The sequence below is a fragment of the Haliotis cracherodii genome, unplaced genomic scaffold, assembly GCF_022045235.1.
Source record: "Haliotis cracherodii isolate W230 unplaced genomic scaffold, xgHalCrac1.p SCAF_45, whole genome shotgun sequence".
NCBI classification, from domain to species: Eukaryota; Metazoa; Mollusca; class Gastropoda; order Lepetellida; family Haliotidae; genus Haliotis; species Haliotis cracherodii.
Window position 1 is genome coordinate 569,586 of NW_027266303.1, and position 21,907 is coordinate 591,492.

General features: G+C 43.6%; 1 protein-coding gene across 1 annotated transcript; it reads left to right on the forward strand.

Moving 5' to 3' along the window:
- Nucleotides 1-7,470: 7,470 nt before the first annotated feature.
- Nucleotides 7,471-21,281, forward strand: LOC139441813 (antichymotrypsin-2-like). The gene is made up of 4 exons (XM_071222571.1): nucleotides 7,471-7,586; nucleotides 14,998-15,839; nucleotides 19,323-19,654; nucleotides 20,822-21,281. Exons 1-3 carry the CDS (start codon nucleotides 7,526-7,528, stop codon nucleotides 19,644-19,646), a joined length of 1,227 nt encoding a protein of 408 aa, XP_071078672.1. The 5' UTR covers nucleotides 7,471-7,525; the 3' UTR covers nucleotides 19,647-19,654; nucleotides 20,822-21,281.
- The last annotated feature ends 626 nt before the right edge of the window (nucleotides 21,282-21,907 follow it).

Consider the following 21,907-nt stretch of genomic DNA (forward strand, 5'->3'; position numbering starts at 1 on the left):
TATCAGATATGAAATATAACTTTGACGTGGGTGTTGGCACGGACAGACTGGTCGAAACGAGACGTCAGATGTGCTGCTTACCTACGTTGTTGGTCAGGGCCTAGATTTTCTAAACGATCTTAGCCCTAAAATTATCGTAAAGTTATCGTAAGGAAATCGTAGGCTATCGTAGCCTATTTTCGAAACTATCGTAGCCCTAAGATATCTTAAGTTTGTCGTAAATCTAAGATAGCCCTTTTCCTGTCGTAAGTTTATTTTATCTTCATCCAAGATGGCGGCATACTTTGCTCTGGACATTTTTCATGATGAAGATGACAATGATTTGATGACAAGACCGAGAATATTCCGAGACAGAACTCGTCCCCTCCATACGCTTGACGACTTCGAGCTATTCTCCCGCTACAGATAGGTGCCGTAGCTCTGAGCGATCTGCGACAGGTTTACGATTGTTCCGAAAATTTATCTTATCTTAGTCTTAAGATATCTTATCTTTGAACGTAAGTAGTTAAGATTTATCTTAGCTAAGATCGTTTCGAAAATCTAAGCACAGGGCTCCAATTTTATCCTGATCTTTGATGGTGATCTCAGCGAAGACGGGTGGGACGTGGTTGTGTGGAAGGAAGGCCGCGAAAGCGATAAATATAAATATGCATATAGATACTACAAAGTAAGATATATGTATACACCTACCGACAAACCAAGTTAAGTTCTTGGTCTTTTTTTTCTCTCTCTCTCTCTCTCTCTCTCTCTCTCTCTCTCTCTCTCTCTCTCTCTCTCTCTCTCTCTCTCTCTCTCTCTCTCTCTCTCTCTCTCTGGACACTAAGGGCGCCTAAGGTACTACATCCACTACAGAAGAGCGGAACCATTTTCATAATCTGTCCCGAACGAACAAAGCCTTGGACTGACAGAAGCTGATAAAATGAACGTTTAACTACTTTTATTCTTTGTCAGGACGTTTCAGAGCTACTTCTTGCTCCTTCATCAGATGAATGCTTCTACGCTTATAACAGCACACAGTGTAGACACAGTTTATGGATAATGCCTATCAAACAATTCAACAGCACACAATGCTTATATCACTAAATAATAATCTCGGCTGGCTTCTATACTTTATTATCGAATTCTTTCATCTCAAGTTTCTTCCTGTATCCAAAACATCAAGTGAAATTTATGTGTACAAAATGTGAATGACTTTCCTCTCCAGGAATAGGCCGCTTTCTTTGACCTTTGTGGCCGTTTTCTCTGACCATCATGGCCGTTTTCTTTGACCTTCGTGGCCGTATCACGTACAGTTGACACTTCGCAGATTGTACTTTTCGCAGAAGGTGCGTCTCATCACGTAATATTGACCCAGATCATCTACTACCCAGTGACCCAGTGACCCAGTGACAAGCCCTGCTCAACCGGGTCTGTCAGCGCCGCGCTGAATCAGTTTCACCGGAAACACCTTACATCTCTACGCATCTCAGTTACCCACTGAAACCAGGCGCCTGTATATCAGTGAATTTCCGCGCCTTGAGTTTTTAACGTCCGTCCACTTTACGCAGTTTTTTTTTACATACTTCTGATTTTTTTCCCACAAATGATCTATTTCTGCGTCCACGTGGCGAGCAAGAAACCTATGATTGTGGTTTCGAATCCCAGATTCTCTCTGATTGTTTCTTCTTTTTTCAGCACCATGCCTGTTCTCCTGGGTCTCATCGGAGACCTGCATCACTTCGGGCTGTCCTTCTATCATGATTCGCTGTGCAGAGTTGCGTACCTTGGGCACGCCAGGAACCTATGATTGTGGGTTCGAATCCAGGTTCGCCCGATTCTAGGTTTGTCAGCACCTTACCCATGCTCGTGGGATTCACCAAAGTGGTAAACGTCTGAGACCTGCATCACTTCAGGCTTTCCTCCCACATTAAGCTGACACGCCGTGATATAACTGGAATACTGTTAAAAGCGGCGTTAAAGTCCTGGTTAAAGTGAACTCAAGTTTACTAGTCTGCATCAATCTACAAGTATTGATTTCCTTAACGAAATGGCGACAATGTCCAACTTTCACACCGGCCACTCACAACTGTCTAGACCTAACCTGAACAAAAGGCACAATATCCTGCCACCTAATTTAGCAATGCATATGTGCACTCCTGCCTCCAGGGTTTAACAAGAAATAATCTACGTACTGACTAAAATAATTAAAATACTTGGTCTTAGACATCTTTTGCACATCATCCTCACACATCTGATCCTTGCGGCGGTGGGGTAGCCTTGTGGTTAAAGCGTTCGCTCATCACGCCAAAGACCCGGGTTCGATTCCCGACATGGGTACAATGTGTGAAGCCCATTTCGGGTGTCCCCCGCCTTGATAATCATATTGCTGGAATATTGCTAAAAGCGGCGTTAACCCATACGCACTCCCTCACATCTTATCCATAAAGTTGAACTTTTACTAAATTAAGACAATTAATTCTTGGCATCCGGCACACCATTTAATTTGCCGTGGCATCCCATTTAAGAAGTCTTGAGTCATATGAGTGGACACGGCCGGTACAAGTACACCTGACCAGAATGTTCACACAGAAAGTATGCCCATGCGTGCTCATAACCTTAGGGCTTATGTTTTACTGATTTATCACTGTTTGCGAGAAAATAAGAAAAAATAAATTTTAGCAATGTATTAATGTCACCCGAGTACCAAATAAACATTTTATGGCATGCAGGGTACTGCCCTACGTCGTCCCCAAAATACCACTTGACAGGGGTCGGCGTCCGGCGTCCGGCGTCCGGCGTCCAAAAGGGGGTTTGGACCCTCAGAAGCAACTCTTAGCAATTTTATGTTTGTTTGTTTGTTTGTTTTTTGTTGCTTAACACCGCACTCAGCAATCTTCCAGCTACATGACGGCGGTCTGTAAATAATCAAGTCTGGACCAGACAATCCAGTGATTAATATCATGACCATCGATCCACGCAATAGGGGCACGATGACATGCATCAACCAGGTCAGCGAGCCTGACCACCCGATCCCGTTAGTCGCATCTTACGACAAGCATAGTCACCTTTTACGGCAAGTATGGATTGCCTACAGTAGTGGATATTGTGACGTGTCGAAGCCCAAATTGAAACAATATGTTAACCCAGAAATCTGTGCGTAAGAGTACTACATCCAGACGACTGCCTACATCATCGAGTGAGTGAGTATGGCTTTACGCCGCTTTTAGCAATATTCCAGCAATATCACGGCTGGGGACACCAGAAATGGGCTTCACACATTGTACCCTTGTCGGGAATCGAACCCGGCTCTTCGGCGTGACGAGCGAACGCTTTAACCACTTGGCTACCTGACCGCCCACTGCTTACATCAAGTAACACTACATTCCTGACGACTAATCACAGCCCAAAAACAATGCGATGAGCGTCTGCGGAATCTCACCAAAATAATACTACGCAGTTACAATCATGTTCAACAATAAACTAGTCTGCCATATAACAATATGGACGGGTGTCTCAGGTTATATCGCGCATTTACACTTCAGCTCTTGACATACTGCCGGTAGTGTTGACTATCTTATCGGGTATAGGATAACACGCTACTTTACATAACGCGGTGGTACATCCGGGTTTCCATATTCCACATACTCAGTTAACAACTTCAACATTATCTCAGCATGCTCAGAATTCATAACATAAGTGAGGTCAGAGTAGTGAGTTAGTGAGTGAGATGGGTTTTACGCTTCTTTTAGTAATATTCCAGTCATGTCACGTCCTGTGAATGCATGAATGGCCTTTATACATAGCAACCATGTCGGGAGTCGAACCTGGTATTGGGCGTGACGAGCTAACCCTTCAACCAACTGGCTAATCCACCGCCTCTTGAATAATATCAGCAGCCCTGACATGGCGTCTGGGACAATAAAGAGGTTATCTATAAAAAGAGAATGTCTTTTGGTGCCAAACATTTGTTTGTTTGTTTGTTGTTCAATGCCGCACTCAGTAATATTTCAGCTATATGACGGCGGTCTGTAAATCATCCAGTCTGGACCAGACAATCCAGTGATTGATATCATGATCATCGATCCGCGCAATTAGGATCGATGACATGCATCAACCAAGTCAGCGAGCCTGACCACCCGATCCCGTCAGTCGCCTTTTAGGGCAAGCATGGGTTGCTGAAGGCCTATTCTACCCCGGACCTTTACGGGGGAGGCAAGCTTGGGTTGCTGAAGACCTATTCCACCCCGGATCTTCACGGGTCGGTGTCAAACATCAACTTGAGTCGATAACAGTTTGAAAGCTCGAGGCTTAATCCAGTACTTGATCTCATCCAAGCAATGGATCTTCTGTGGAAGCCAACTTTGGGTGAAAGTTTTCCTCATTAAACCGCCGAGCTAAAGAACGTCACTATATAAGTGCAATAATCTTAAACGCGACTTAAAACCCCATTTCACCTTCACCTCAACGAGCAAGAGAAAGTATACACCCAGGCTTGACGGTGACTAAAACGAAACAACCAAGAAATGGTTATTTGATGGCGATTAATTTGATACGGGAAAAAATATAAGTTTTAAAAGTTAGTAACTTGTTACCACTGGGGTTGTCACCGTCATCCCTCACAGAAACACACCATTTGCCATCAGCAGCAGCAGTGAGCATCTTTCTATGCGTTGATTAATACTCTATCCACAGATTAATAAGAGTTCCATGTTAAAATCTACTAAACGTTTTATGAGGTTGTTTTTTTTCTTATCCCAGGACTGTGTGTCCTCATAGGCGGATCAGGGGGTCCAGACAAAAAGAAAAAGAGATTTTAAGATATATTAAAATATAAGTGTCATACATTATTTTCTGCTTCTGCGTGTAAAGTCCTTTGTGTGTCAAAAAGTATGTCTCATATATATGTCATTTTTTAAAAGTTTAATAAGTGTAAGTAACAGTTGTGTTTTAAGATAAAGTGTTATATATATTAATGTAGAACACCCCACCCCCCATCCCCATCCCCACCCCCACACACATACCACCCCCACCCCCATCCCCACACTCATACACTCCCTCGTTTGTATTGTACTTCACTGAGTATTGCGTCATCGACGATGGTAATCGAGCATACCAAGCACATGTCGTCACTGCAAGCGCGTGCTTGTGACATTACGCACGAGGACTTGACGTGCGGCACAAAACAGCTGGGATTGCATCAACCGCTCAACGTCTGCAACCACAGTCAATGGCGTAGTCGTTGATCACGTGACCTACACGGGACTCATTTCCGGAAATGAACTGTGCCACCAGAATCCGATACAACTTGACCCCCGGAGCCGTGCGTCATGCAGCTGGGAGCTTCTCTGTTCTCCCATGAAGTGGGACATGTAGCTACAACAGCATCACAAGTGATCATCGAGAGGTCATTTAAGGAATTTATTGGATGTGGCATTGTGTACCAAAAGGGCAATACAATATTTATACAAATGAAATCTGTGTTAAGAGATACGTTTAATCAAACTGCTGACATCTTCACGAGGCAAGGGAGTTAACTGACTATAAAAGTCCAGTTTCCACCCTTTCTGAACTAGGCTGGTATTATGGTATTATAGAGTTATATTTTAGCTGAACAAACGAGTTGATTCAAAATCGCGTAACGAAATCGACATCCGGGTCATCAACTGCCGTGCAGTTTTCGGTCGATTGCAGGATTTGCAAAGCATGTGTACCGCCATCAACAGATATTTTCCAAATCTTTTCATGTTTTTATTCATGATGCTCACGTGATTTGATGCACTTCGCGAAGTAAGACCCGTTTTATCATAATTTATATCTTAATTATCGATAAGAAGGCATGCAAGTGATATCAGAGGTGTAATCTGATTGGTAAATAGGAGTGACATAGAAGGGACGTAACTCGTAATAGCCACTGGTGGCGCCACGATCGAGCCCAGAAATTCCAGCCAAGTTCAGCAAGGGTGGAAACTGGACTTTTACAGACAGTAATCGCCCTTGCCTCGGGAAGATGAGCTGCTGACAGACCGACTGTTAAGGGATGTTTCAGCTCCTTATTAAGTTTCACTCATTCATCCTTTCATTCAGGGGCGGTCGGGTAGCCTAGTGGTTAAAGCGTTCGCTCGTCACGCCGAAGACCCGGGTTCGATTCCCGACATGGGTACAATGTGTGAAGCCCATTTCTGGTGTCCCCCGCCGTGATATTGCTGGAATATTGCTAAAAGCGGCGTGGGGAATCGACCCGGGTCATCGGCGTGATGAGCGAACGCTTTAACCACTAGACTACCCACCGCCCCCAAGAGGTATAACTTAAGCTTTGGTATATCGATGATCTGATCAAATCCCATCAAATAGGCTGTCCCCTTCCACTGATTATACCCCCCCCCCCCTGCTGCCCCTGTTTCATATTTAGATCTATGAATAAACATTCAGAGTGGCCAAAAAATCCCCAAGACTGTGTGGCAAGCGGGACAACTGTCATGTGATATTCCAGCAGCTCCAGCCTTTGGTGTTTGCATTTCACAACTTTTGAGATACAATCGAGCATGCTCTTTTTACCAAGATTTCAAAGAACCTCATACTAGTTTTGCTCAAAAGTCGTTTGATCAATTTTACAACGTTCACGGCCTCAGTAGTGCTTTTAAAAAGGTTTTATAGTAGACATGGAGGGACACTCCAAATATCACGCAGTAACAAAATGATGTCCCATGCAATTCCCTATTTTTATTTGTACCATATGTTCCCGTGTTTTTTAGGTGAACAATTGACTTGCTCTTGCATGTGTTTGTGATTGGTGCCACCAGTGGGGCAGGATACGCTCACCTTTTCGCGAACACCTGGTTTCATCACTATTTGATAGTGATTCATGAACACATGATCGTGATATAGTCGGAATCGTACAGTCCACTCTGTTTTAAACAGAGATTTCGTATGAAATGGAAAGGGTTTTATTTCAAAGGCCACACTGTCTTATCTTCAGAACAACTTGCTTTCAACGACGATTTTAGGATTTCTCGCAACAAGTCCTATTTATTTTGACCTTGACGGGTGCTGCTTCATGACATGCGCGTCCATTTCGCGAACACCTGGTGTCCTGGGTAAGGCCGTCGTTTCAGCAGCCATTGTTGCCAAACGAGCCCCAATTTATCCTCCTCTACGACAGCGTCACCCACTCACTCACTCGCAATAGCCTCTTTGGATACATTGTTGAATACAAACACTGCCACCCCACCCCACCCCACCGCACCCCACCCCACCCCACCCCACCCTACCCCACAACACACTTTAAAAACAACCTTAAAAAGCATTGTTCGGCCTCTGTGCTGGGTGTACATTTCCCAACATTGTTTTAACAGTTCTCTTCGCCAGCAGGGCGCGAGGGCAGTCCTTTTGTCCCACTGAGCATACTCGCCAGCAGGCAGCAGCCGAGGCCGCGGAGGGGATGTGACGCGTGACTCAACTCGAGGCTGGATCACTATAAAGTCGGAAACCTCGCCGAAAAGTTTTAGTTGTCAATGACACTTCCACAACAGCGGCCTCTTACGTCATCATGATGAACAAACGCCAAACCCTCGCCCTTGTGCAGCTCTGCGGAATCCTCCTTCTGTGTGGTGAGTATCTTTAGTAATCTGTTCGTTGTGCATCCTGCCCGCAGGGTCCCGCAGTCCCGCAGGCCCGCAGTCATCCTGGCACCAGCTAGGAACAGATATATTTTATGGTTGTAACGTGGATTCAGTTTTAAATTACACAATTAATGTTGAAATGCCCTTAAAAGGTTTTGTTTCGTAATGATATTTGTTTTCGCAGTCCTAGATTGTTCAGGGGTCCAATTAAAGCAGGAACAAGGACATATTTCAGTCATACTATTCTTTGATAATTTTTGTTATAATGAAAAGTTTAGGCAATTTAGATCGCCCGCAGCAGGTGGGAGTATGCACCTTCACTATGAGGAGGTAGGCGAGCATGAGGTCACCATGGTGTGCGATCTGCACGTGGCGTCATGTAGAAGTAGCACATGGCCGAGAACCAATGTACGCCTCACTCAAAAAGTCAAAAGTCTTTTATCTGTCTTCACCTTTTGGAATCTGGGCGGATGACCTCATTACGGTGTTACACGGACCATGCATGCCATGTTGCGTCAATACGCTGTGTATTGTCAGTCTGTAATGGACGCAATCTGAGCATATATTAAGCACATTAACATTCGGCAAGAGATTTTAGATTTACCTTCTGTGTTCAGCGTGTGACACGACTGTCGAGAACCATGGCGGTGGGGAATGTTTAAAACTGTCGTCTGAGTCAGCCCAATGTCTGCATGTCACGCAAATAGACGCGCTTAAACTGTTTCTTTCAGCAAACAGTATGTTCCGTTTACGGAATACAGTTCACACGAGGTGAACATAAAAAAGTTGTTGGTTTAGAGGTCCGATAAACAGACACCTTTCAGATAAACAATAATGAAGCGATGGACTTAGGGCAGGAGTGGTATTTGGGTCGTCTGCCATACAGACCCTGAAACTAACACATCCAAGAAAGTCTCTGGGCTCCTTTTTATGATATATAATAACTATAGTTTAACAGCTTTTTTTCTGTAAAATATTTCATTTCTGAGACGTTTGACTATTTTGGGGCAGTATCTGTATTTTAAGTTTTGTTGTAAAACGAATTGGGAGCTTCATCCCGCACGCCATGTGTTGGCTGAAATATTCAAATACAATCCTGCAAACGTGGATTAAAGGCTTAGGCACGGATGTAGGATGAATTATACATCCGTGGTTTGAGGAAACGAAAACGGAATTGTACATGTACGATACTTTGTGGACAAGGTTGGGATATTTATGCCCGTGCTGAATAAAATTAAGGATATTCTACTTGTATATAGGCTATATCTAATGTGATCAATATAGATAAATATCGTGGTAACATATTTCTGAAAGGATCAAATCAAACTACGGATAAGCGAGGAGAGTCCGATTCGTGTACAGTTTATTCTCGTCATTTCTCGTTATTTCCCTGGATAAGGGAACGTTTATCATTGCTGGAGTAATCTTTGAGAAGTTGTATTTTATGTTTTCGGTCTAACATAGAATCCGACCTGTCCAAAGTACACTTAAACCTTATTAGACCGGAAACCTGTTTTTAACGGTATTGCTGAAAGCGTCTTCGCGAAGACTACCTCCATATGATTCGCAATCCACGACAGGCCTACGTCACCCTTAACTAGAACACAACCACTCGTTAATCTGGAAACGTGTCACTAGAAACCGTGCGGATTAACGAGGTGGGGTACACTGTAGGTGGTGTTGTTGACGTGCAGGGTTGACGACTCGCATTAGAGCAGGTGTTTCCCATTGGAGTAATTCCAGGGCGTTGGTGCTTCTGAACCCACGCAAAGCCATGGTCGTCAATGCTTTTGCTCGTGGGAACGAACGACTGTGTCGCCTGGTAGCAGAGACATCTGAGTTGGGGGTTGTCTGTGCGTAATTCACACTGGAAAATGGCACACTTACGTCATTTTAAAGCTGCACCAGTCACTAAAGGCGATTTAATTCCCCATGTAGAGTCGTGCCCGGATCCTCTGATCGTGGTTCGAATCCCAGACCCTGGTAATGTTCCGTGATCTTACAATAGTCATGCCTGAGGGCTTCACCAACTTGTAAACTTCTAATACTTACATCGCCTCCTCCAAGATTTTGGTCACGGGTGGCCCAGTCGTCAAAGGGACCCGTGAAGATTCCGGTTGGATTAGGTCTTTAGCAACCAATGCTTGCGGTAAGAGTTGTCTATGCTTGTTAGAGGCGACTTACGGGATCGGCTGGTCAGGCTCGCTGACTTGGTTGATGCATGTCATCGTATCCCAATTGCTCGATGCTCTCGTTATCAATCACTGGATTGTCTGGTCCAGACTCGATTATTTACAGACCGCTGTCTGGAATATTGCTGAGTGCTGCGTTAAACAACAAGCAAAAAAACAAACAAACAAACAAACAGTCGTCAAAGGAGCCGCAATTCTCAAGTCGTCCCGTGGGCACCCCGGAACATATGATCATGGGTTCGCCCCGATTATGTTTCAAGGTTTGTCACCTCGTGGGTTTCATCACTTTGGCCTTCCTCCCACACGCCGTGATATAACTGGAATGCTGTTTAAAGAGACATTAAACCCAGCCCACTAATTCACTCACTCCTCTAACATATCACTGATACATCGTCATGTAACTAAAATACATTCTAAAACCAAACTCACTCACTCACTCACTCACTCATTGAGTGAAGTGAAGAAGTGAATGTCATGTCAGATTCTGTAACTTCCTCAAGAAATACATCTACAAACAACACGTACGGAATCCCCCTGGTGACCTGTGCTCGCCCTGCGCGTGCAGTCTCCGAGGTTTTAGTCTGATAATATTCCCACCATAAGGACATACTTCAGCGATACATTTAGAGTACTTATCTCGTTGTTTCTCTTCAGAAATGAACACGATTCCCGGAAGTGTTTGTTCTGAAATTAACAACTTGAAACTGAGTATCAGCGCCCGACAGTGTTCATAGCTGCGATGCGGGCTGGTATCTGTCTCCATAAGTTTATAGGATCCTCTTATTATCAGTAACGGGATATTAAAATTATCAGAAGATGTGGTAATGTTTAAGAAGGCAACGTGTTGCTGTGTGTGGCTGGGGGGGCCATGACCTGTTGGAAGAGGGTCTATACGAAGTGGTAAACGTCTAAGACCTGCATCTCTTCGGGCTTTCCTCCCACATTAAGCTGACACGCCGCTATATAACTGGAATACTGTTAAAAGCGGCGTTAAACCCAACTCACTCACTCACTATACATTGGGTTCCACTTCCGGTCATACACAGTCGTCGTTGTGACATGAGAGGCGGCATAAGACCCGACTTAAAAGCTGATATGAGAGGCGGCTTAAGACCCGACTGAAAAGCTGACATGAGAGGCGGCTTAAGACCCGACTTAAAAGCTGACACTAGAGGCGACTTAAGACCCAACTGAAAAGCTGACATGAGAGGCGACTTAAGACCCGACTTAAAAACTGACATTAGAGGCGACTTAAGACCCGACTTAAAAGCTGACATTAGAGGTGACTAAAGACCCGACTTAAGAGATGACATGAAAGGCGACTTAAGACCCGACTTAAAAGCTGACATGAGAGGTGACTTAAGACCCGACTTAACAGCTGACATGAGAGGCGGCATAAGACCCGACTGACGAGGATCGGTTGGCGTGCAACCTAAAAGAATCATGTTCCCTGTACCCCGATACTTACCCCATCTCTCACTGGTTTGTCTGGGTCAGACTCGACCCCGTACAGGCTGGTTACAGTTGCGTGACGTCACAAACAACATAACCCAACTCCCAAAACTCACTAACTTCTAAATACAATTTTGTACATAATCACAAAACAATTGTAAAAGAGGTAATCCCCAGGCTTGTGACACTTTAATCTCATAATGTGTTTAAATGCGTTGACTGTTTGGACGTACTGGCCGTGTTCTAGGCCATGGCTCGAGACCAAGGCATGTCTGTGTGCACTTCCTCCCCACACAGCTGTTGTGACAATCCTGTCCGTCTCAGAATGTACAGTGACTCTGGCATGTCGCATGACAAGTAAATTAGGCCACATAAAAAAATTAGTTCATATCACTTGTTTTGAAAAGATGAATTTTGTCAAAAAAAATTTTTCTAAATTTTACCATTATTCAATAATAATTCTTATTTCATCATAAGTTGCTATGTTCTCGTGTAAAATATGTACATGGGCCTTCCAACTCGAGCTCTGATGAATAAACATTAATTCTCCTGTCTTAGGTTTCCTAGTCAGGAATTTATAATACCGTTATAAACTGGAGACTGCCTCACAAAGCGAAAGTTGATGCTAAACAGCATTGGTGAGGTGCACATGTCGCGTTTGAGATTATTGAAGCGGTCTCAGACTAACATCTAGTCTCTGAAATTAACATATCTAACAGAGAAAAATAGTTGTTGATTTATAGTTTTAAAAAGTTAATACATAGGATCCCAGAGACTTTCTTCATTGTCAGAAAGTGATACTGCGTATTCTAGACTTGCCAAACATTATAGACTTGCATGGGTTGTAGTGAATATACGAGGGGTGTTCATTAAAGATTTTCCCTGACCCACATCCGATGGACCTAGTGGAATGAAACTTGGCATAGGTATTAGTCTTTCTCCACAAAGGAACCACCAAGAGTTACACACTTCTCCCATCGTTTTATGCAACTATGGAGACCTCGCTTGTAAAATCCCCCATTTTGCGTCTCAAACCAGGACTTGACTTCAGAAATCAGTGTTTCATCATCTGTGAAACGTTTTCCCTTCAAAAATGACTTCATGGTTGGAAATAGGTGGAAGTCAGATGGTGCAAGGTCAGGAGAGTAAGGAGGATGTGGAAGGATTTCATAGCCACAGGACCGCGCTTCTGTCTGGGCAACATGAGAGTTGTGTACTGGAGCATTGTCTTGCAGGAGACGGACACACTTGGTCAGCATGCCACGCCTCTTAAGCTTGATAGCGTCCCGCAATTTCCGCAGCAGTGAAGCATAATAAGCTCCTGTAATTGTGGTACCCTTTGCCAAGAAATCCATCATCTCTACTCCGTGCTGGTCCCAAAACACCGTGAGCATGACCTTGCCTGAAGAGGGTTGGACACGTGCCTTCTTCTGGGGTGGTGACTCCACATGCTTCCATTGCATCGACTGAACTTTAGTCTCAGGATCATAGTGATGGACCCATGTTTCATCCTGTGTGATAAGTCTGTCAAAAAAGTTTGCCTGGTTTTTTTGGCACATGTCCAAAAGATCCTTTGAGCAATTGACTCGTTCCTGCTTTTGGAAAGGTTCGAGCAACCTGGGAATCCATTGTGCAGACACCTTATGCATGTTCAAATTGTCAACGGATGATTTTTTCCACAGACCCTACACTGATCTTGACATCTTGTGCTAACTGGCGAACAGTTATACGTCGGTTGCCAAAATGGCGGTCTCCACTTGATGGATAGTGTCCTCATCAATGGCTGAATGGGGGCGGCCAGGAATGGCAGCTGTTTCCACAGATGTCCAACCACACTTGAACTGACGATGCCAGTGTTTAACAACGTCATATGATGGGGCATCTTCCCCATAAGTTGCTTTCATTTCATCGAAAGTTTCTTTTGGTGTGCGACCTTTCAAATATAAAAACCTTATTACTGCTCGGTATTCTACTGGCTCCATTGTCACACCCTACTCGATCATAACACCTGTAAAAGTGGTAAGATTAATAGTTCGGTGCTGTAAATTCAGACACAACCCATAGATACATGTATCATTACACATGTGAAATTTCAACCAAATATGATAACCCTAAGTGGTTTAGGGGAAATCTTTAATGAACACCCCTCGTATTTGTTTCAGGGTCTGAATGACAGACTAGTGAAGTTATTATTGTTTACTGATTTATTAATAACAATTGAATTCAGTATTAGTTTGCGTTTATAGAGGTATTAGTGGAAACGGGTGTGCGCATTTGGCTCAAATCCGCCACGCAACCGCAGCGCACCCTTTTCGTAAATCCTTACGCGGATTAAAAGTGTGCTCAACCTTACGCTAATACCTCCATAAACGCGAAAAGACTGGAAGTCAACAGAAAGAGTTATAGATTAGTAAGCAGGTCCTTTTGAGATGCAGGCTGGTGTCCTCTATGTATTTCTATCTACAATCTAAGTTTCACAACACATTAGAGAGCTATTGTCCACACCTCCCACAGACAATACTGTCCACGGCTGCTACAGACTGGATATTGTTCACATGGGAACATCAAGTCTGAGCCGGGAAATACTAAACCTGGTGTGCTTCATGATCTGCTTGTATCCTGTCTGCTTGCCTCATTGATTACAAAGTGACAACGATGGCCTCCAGTGTTGATTACAACCCTGATGAAAAGAGGATGATATCTACCCTACTTTTAAAGAGGAGCTGAGATTTATGTTTTTGAAATAAGATATTTATTTGGTCACTGCTTCAAAACACTTAAATAGCCTCTATGCAAGTAGTTTCTGTACAAATAGTTTCTGTACAAATAGTTTCTGTGCAAAAAGCTTCTTTGCAAATAGTTTCTGAACAAATAGTTTCCTGAGCAAAAAGGATCCGTGCAAATAGTTTCTGTAAAATAGTTACTGTATAAAAAAAAACTTCTGTTCAAATAGTTTCTGATCAAATAGTTTTTGTGCAAAAAGCTTCTGTGCAAATAGTTTCTGTTCAAATAGTTTCTGTGCAAAAAGCTTCTGTGCAAATAGTTTCTGTACAAATAGTTTCTGATCAAATAGTTTCTGTGCAAATAGTTTCTGTGACAATAGTCTCTGTGACAATCGTTTCTTTGCCAGCAGTTTCTGTGCAAATAGTTTCTGTGACAATCGTTTCTTTGCCAGCAGTTTCTGTGCAAATAGTTTCTGTGCAAATTGTTTCTATGCAAATATATTTGTGCAAATAGCTTCTCTGCATGTAGTTACTGTCCAGATAGCTTCTGTACAAATAGTGAGTGAGTTGTGTTTAACGCCGCTTTTAACAGTATTCCAGTTATATCACGGCGTGTCAGCTTAATGTGGGAGAAAAGCCCAAAGTGATGCAGGTCTCAGACATTTACCACTTCGGTGAAACCCACGAGCACGGGTATGGTGCAAACCTAGAAACATAATCGGGGCGAACCGGGATTCGAGCCCACAATCATAGGTTTCTGGTGTGCCCAAGGGACGCAACTCTGCACAGCGAATCGCGGCGTCTTAGACGACTGGGCCACCTGTGCCCCTCTGTGCAAATACTTTCTGTGCAAATAATTTTGTGCAAGGAGGAGAAGTATATTTATGTTTTCAGGACACCTAGCATGCTCAGCGCCAAAGTTATTTTTTTAGGACAATTCTTTCCCTATTTTTTTGTGAAACATTTTATTTTTAAATCACATTAAATAAAGCACTGACCCCGTTTATCAAATAAGCTGTATTCTTTTTACAGATGTGCAATGTAAGCCAACCAGACGTCTGACAGGTCAAAAACTTCAGCCCTTCCTTGCTAGAGCGTGCAACAGAGTGAGTCTTGGTGTCTACGAAGAAGTCGCTACCAACAACAACAACGTCGTCTTCTCCCCGATCAGCATCTGCACCCTCCTGGCCGTGTGTGTGAGGGGCGCCAGCGACAAAACTCTCGTGGAACTCAGGAAGAGCCTGTTCCTGGAGCTCGTGGACAAGCGAGAGATGTCCTCGGTGTACGGAGCAGTGTACCGTAGTTTCGTACAAGACCCAAGCGTCAACATATCCACGACAAACATCATGATTGTCAATCAGAACTTCCAGCTGGTCGACAGAACGGTTCAAGACTACCAACAGACGTTTAACGGAACATTGCTGGAGTTTGACCCCGAGATGAAGTCGCAGGTCTCCACGAGCATCAACAACATGCTGTCGTCTGCTACCAATGGAATGGTGAAGGACAAGCTGTCAGCAGACGACATCACGTCCGACCAGGCTCTGTACCTGTTCAATACGCTGTACATGAGCGCCAGATGGAGGGACCAGTTTTCTACCATGGAAACCCGCCAACAGAAGTTCTATCTGGACAGTAACACACATATCATGGTGCCCACCATGCACAAGAGGGGCAATTACAGATGGAACAAGAACACAAAACTCGGCTTCGAAATGCTTGAGTTGCCGTACGAGGGGAACCGGTTCGCCATGTATATCATCCTGCCCCGCGAGAAGGACGGACTAGGCAGGCTGGAGAAGGTTCTCACCCCGGAAAGGACGCTCCGCCTGGAGAAGGCTATCACTAACATGAAGAAGGCCGCCAAGACAGAGGTAAGGTTATGCTACGTTATACTGACGAATTAAAGAAACGGAACATTATTTGAAAACGCTCTTGACTTTGCATGTGTTTGTGACGGGTGCTACCGGTGGGGCAGGATACGCTTAACTTTTACGGATCATTACTTTTGATAGTGATTCATGAACACATGCTCATGATATAGTCGGAATTGTACAATCGACTCTGCTTTATGCAGAGATTTCTGTTGGGTATGGAAAGGGTTTTGTCGCTTGGTTTTAAAGGTTCCGTCGAGGGTTCGTCCCCACATTGGTCCTTAAATAACCGTTCAGTTGTTTAACGCCATAGACTTTTTCTACACTACGAGGAAACTGGAGTATAGTTCTAAACCTATCAATTTGTGTCGTGAGTGAGTGAGTATGGTTTTACGCCGCCTTTAGCAATATTCCAGCAATATCACGGCGGGGGACACCTGAAATGGACTTCACACATTCTACCCATGTGGGGAATCAAACCCAGGTCTTCGGCGCGAAGAGCGAACGCTTTAACCACTAGGCTACCCGACCGCTCCCTGAGTGAAATAAGAGATATATAATTTATGTAATTATGTTAAGCTTTCTATGATGGATTAATGAGCATCTGTAAAATTCGAGTTTCAGATTAACAAAGGTTATTTTTATTGATTAAAATTAAACTCGATAGGTCTGCCATTAACCAATGCCAGCGTTCCTTTACATCTAGGGTCCGCATCCACAAAGCGAACTTAGGGCTACGACTGTCGTTATCTAAGTTCAAGTATTAGATTAAGGTTTGTTTGTTGTTTAACGCCCCACTATTCCAGCTACATGAGGGCTGCTTGTGAATAATAACAATATTGTAAGTGGCAATCCACGCCCCGGCGGTACGATGACACACGATGAACTAGCCCGCCACTCGATCTTCTCTGTCGCCTCTTACGACAAGCATGGATGCTGGACTCCCCGATTATGTTTCTAGTTTTGTCAGCACCATACCCGTGCTCGTGGGTTTCACCGAAGTGGTAAACGTCTGAGACCTGCATCACTTCGGGCTTTCCTGTCACATTAAGCTGTGGGATATAACAGGAATACTGATAAAGCGGCGTTAAGCCAAACTCACACACGAGTTGGAATCAGTGGAGTGCTGGGTTAAACAACAAACATACATACGCTTTCAAATTCTCCCACTCATCGAAACTATGTTTTATTTTTAGTGTGCCACATATGTTAGTAGTGTATTGTTTAAGGTATGTTTCGGTATGTATTCCTTGTAACAATGGGGGCCTGCACCACGAACGTTGGTATTGTGTTGTCACATCATTCTGCAACTCCTAGGTGAAAGGCGAACTTATTCAACTAACCTGCGCTGAACGTCTGATGTTGTTTTTATTCAGCGTGTCAATCTCCAACTGAAACTGTCAAACTTGTTATCTATTAGAGGATTAGAGGATTTTCCATGTTCTCTGATCGAGTGACGGGGGAAAGGAGATATTTTTACCTCCCGTTGTCATAGCGACTTCAATCTTAAAAAAAATTAAACAAAAGTAACGCAAAAACATTTGAGGTCAATAAAGTTCATTATCATACATTTGGATTATATACAAAATCATCTTCAACAAAAACTATTCTTGAAATCTACGAGACCACTGTTGGAAGCGAATGAATACGCGCTGGTCAAGTAACAAAAATGGCGCTTGGCAAAACAAAGTATCGATTGACGAGCTGAATGAGAAACTTACAGTTTATAACGAAACGTTTTCAAGAGAATAACAATTTAAATGGCAAGAGCGACATTAACTCCATTTATGACCATCTGTCATTATGTTGCCTTGTCAATGTGGAACTAACGAAAAGGAAGTCAACAATTTATTTAATAATTGACTATCACTTTGTTGGTTCATTGGAATATGAACCTTTGTAGAGTGAGGGCCAAACTGTAAGAACGTCCGAGGAGAGAATTTTTTATATCTCTATTTTCCCTCGAAGGAGGTAGGCCTAGATAGATCTACACACAATTTGATATAAAGTGTTACGTGTGACTTCATGTGGCCAACTTGGCCTCGTGTTTTAACTATACCAGTTCAGGGCAATACTCTACTTTATTACACTATACATGGTGTAGAGGAAACTGTATTATATACTAAGAGTGAAAGACAATATGTTAGCGCACCAAAAGGCTTGCATTAGCCCAGCCTGTTCTGATTCCAGGATAAGCGCGTTCGTTTACAAACAAGAGAAAGGTCCAGTCACGTGATATCCAAGTTAGCGTGTGGTGATGGACGAGGTCTGTGTCTAGTTATGTCGCTAAGTGCGCACGTTGCTCAGGTTGTTGTTGTCCTGGGATAACGGACAGCAGATGGAGAACGTGCTTGAACTTGTCAACTCCGAGGAGAACCAAGACAAACCTGCTAAACCAGCGGGTTAATAGACACCACACACAGACGACATTGCTGTCTCAACTTCTACTACTACCACTACTACTACTACTACTACTACTACTACTACTACTACTACTACTACTACAACTACTACTACTACAACTACTACTAATACTTCCACTACAACTACAACTACTACTACTACTACTACTACTACCACTACTTCCACTACAACTACTACTACTACTACTACCACTACTACCACTACAACTACAACTACTACTACTACTACTACTACTACTACTACTACTACTACCACTACTACCACTACAACTACTACCACTACTACCACTACAACTTCTACTACTACCACTACTACTACCACTACTACTACTACAACTACTACTAATACTTCCACTAAAACTACTACTACTACGACTACTACTACCACTACTACCACTACAACTACTACAATGTACTACTACTACTACCACTACAACTACAACTACTACCACTACTACCACTACTACTACCACTACTACCACTACAACTACTACTACCACTACAACTACTACTACTACTACTACCACTACTACCACTACTTCCACTACTACCACTACAACTACAACTACTACCACTACTACCACTACAACTACAATTACTACCACTACTAAGATCCGTGGTAGAATAGGTCTTCAGCAACCCATGCTAAAAGGCGACTATGCTTGTCTTAAGAGGTCACTAACGGGATCGGGTGGTCAGGCTCGCTGACTTGGTTGATGCATGTCATCGTATCCCAATTGCGTGGAACGATGCTCATGATGTAAATCACTGGATTGTCTTTACAGATTATTTACAGACCGCCGTAATGTAGCTGGAATATTGCTGACTGCGGCGTTAAACAACAAACAAACAAATAGTAGGAATAGGAGTAGTAATGGTAGTGATAGTAGCAGTACATCTACCATGGGATTTGTTCAAGTAAAAAACGGTGTCCTTGGGTTTACAGGTCATGAAAAACATTTAAATGCTCCGTCTCTAAAACTTATTATTATTTTTATTTTCATTTTTATTTTAATTTTATTTTTATTTTATATATATATATATTATTTTATTTTTTTAGGTGTACCTACCCAAGTTCTCCGTGTCGCAGTCATTCAGCATGAAGTCGGCCCTACAAAAATTCGGCATCAACCTGTTGTTTGACGAGAAGAAGGCCGATTTGTCGGCGTTGATCCAGGGCGGCGGCGTGCACGTCAACCAGGCCTTCCACGACTCCGCCATCGACGTCACGGAGCGGGGGACAGTGGCGGGGACGTACAGCAAGATGAGCTTCTACTATCTCTCCTCTATTCCAGTCTTCAACGTCAACCGCCCCTTCATGTACGTGCTGCGCGACACCACAACTGGATTCAACGTCTTCATGGGGAGGTGCATTCGGCCGTGACGCAACTGGTAGGTGGATACATGACATCTGGATACAGCGACTGTGTGTTTATGTGTTTGTGTTTGTTTGTTTGTTTGTTTGTTTGTTTGTTTACGCCGCACTCAGCAATAGTCCAGCTGTATGACGGCGGTCTGTAAATAATCGGGTCTGGGCCAGACAATCCAGTGATTGACATCATGAGCATCGATCCATGCAATTGGGAAACAATGACATACATCAATCAAGGCAGCGAGCCTGACCACCCGATCCCGTTAGTCGCCTCTTACGACAAGCAACGTCACCTTTTATGGCAAGCTTGGGTTGCTGAAGACCTATTCTACCCTGGATCTTCACGGGTGGAGACAGCGACTGAGACAGTGGATGAAGGTGTGAGTGAGTGAGTGAGTGAGTGATGACTGGTGACGATGTGTGTATGAGTGAGTGGGTTTGTGGCTGTGTAAGTGAGTGGGGTGCGGGGGGGTGGGGGGGGGGGGGGGGGGGCGCGGCTGGTGTGTATGAGTGAGTGGTTGGGTGACAGTGCGAGTGTGTTAGTGACAGTTTGAGATAGTGAGAGCATGAATGGGCGACGGTTTGAGTGGATGAGTGAGTGAGTGAGTGAGTGAGTGATGGTGAAAGTGGGTGAGTTTGCTGAGTGAGTGAGTGTTGGGTCGGGTTGGTATAATATGTGCATCGTGATATGGATGCAAAACTGCTAAACCAACTACTCACAAAACAACTGCTGCCATTAACTAAAGAAAGTGTTAAACTTTTTCGTTGTGATCCTCAAATATATGTCGTGTTATCCGTATTTCGAGATAAGCGAAGAATCGGTGTCAATAATGATTCTCACTCAGACACTCAACATGAGAACAATTTGTGAAGCCCATTTCTGGTGTCCCCCGCCGTCATATTGCTGGAATATTGCTAATACGGCGTAAAACCATACTCACTCACTCACTCACTCACTCACTCAGCCACTCATTGAGTTATGGGAGAGTTATCTTATTTAATGTCGGTAGTGTAAATATGTTTGTATTTATTGTTAATATTATTCTAGATCATGTGATCTCAAACGACCTGCTTTCTGATACAAGGCAATATGTCAAAAATCAACATCCTCCCGCCTCTATTTTGGTTAAAAAAAAACACATTTTCCTCCGTATTTGATGAGAACATAACGCTTTTTTTGTTTTCAGAAATATTCCCATGAAATCCTGATGAAGTTCACCCTCGAGGCAGCTGCAATGTTTCCCCAACGGAAATCACGTGTGAATGGACGAGAGTTGTGTCATAGCAGCGTTGACTGTCAGTGTTTCCCTACTGCATCCTCGGCGCCATCGTGTGGACTGCAGTTAAAACTGGGATCCGTCCTCACAAACGAACAGCGGACGTTAAACAAATGAATGTTTCTATTATGCTTCGTCCGTATCTGAACCAGGAGATAACATCAGTTCCGATTTTCGATAGGTTCAGATCCCTGACTGTTCTAACATGCAGATGAATATTTCAACAAATCGACAAGCATTTTTTTATTGCGAATGTGAAGTGCTCCAGAAGCTAAACCCAGCCGTTTTGAAGGTGCATCCTCGTTGATCTAGGGGTTTTAACTGTGTGTTTACAGATTGACTCAATAGGGGGATCCGGGTTGGTGGGAGATTTGGAGGGGGGGGGGGGGGGGGCTTCGAAATGAGATGGTAGCTTCGAAAAGGCGGCTTTGTGTCCGAAATTCGCGGTTTTCTTTATTAACGGGGAGGGATCGCTTTGCGAAGGGTCCTCTGCTCGGGTGTCTGCCTAAAGCTAGAGGTACTTCGGACGTTTCCCCTTAGTAAACAGACCGCATTGGGTGTCTAAGTTACCAAAAATACCATAATTAATGGCGGTCTCCGCTCCAAGCCTTTCTCTGTAAGGGAAAAAGGAAATTATTGTCACTTGATTAATACGAAACCGAGCTTAACTGACATAGACGACTCCGGTTGTAATTATTATATTATAAAAACATATTCAGATCAAGACTGACTTTCACCCCATTTTAAAAAATTACATTAAACTTGGTTCTCTCCGTTAACTTGGATGGGCAAAAAGATGGCCGGTGTGACAGTCCTAACGCTAAGATCGCTTTGTTGAACAGGGCCTAAGTCGTGAATTGCTTGCCCCAAATAGAATATATACCCATAATAACTCTTCATGTGAAAGCTGTAGAATATATCAACAGGAAATGCGACTAGGGCGAGCAAATTCAGCTTCATTCAAGGAAAATGTCAAACTTAAAATATAGCTTGCCA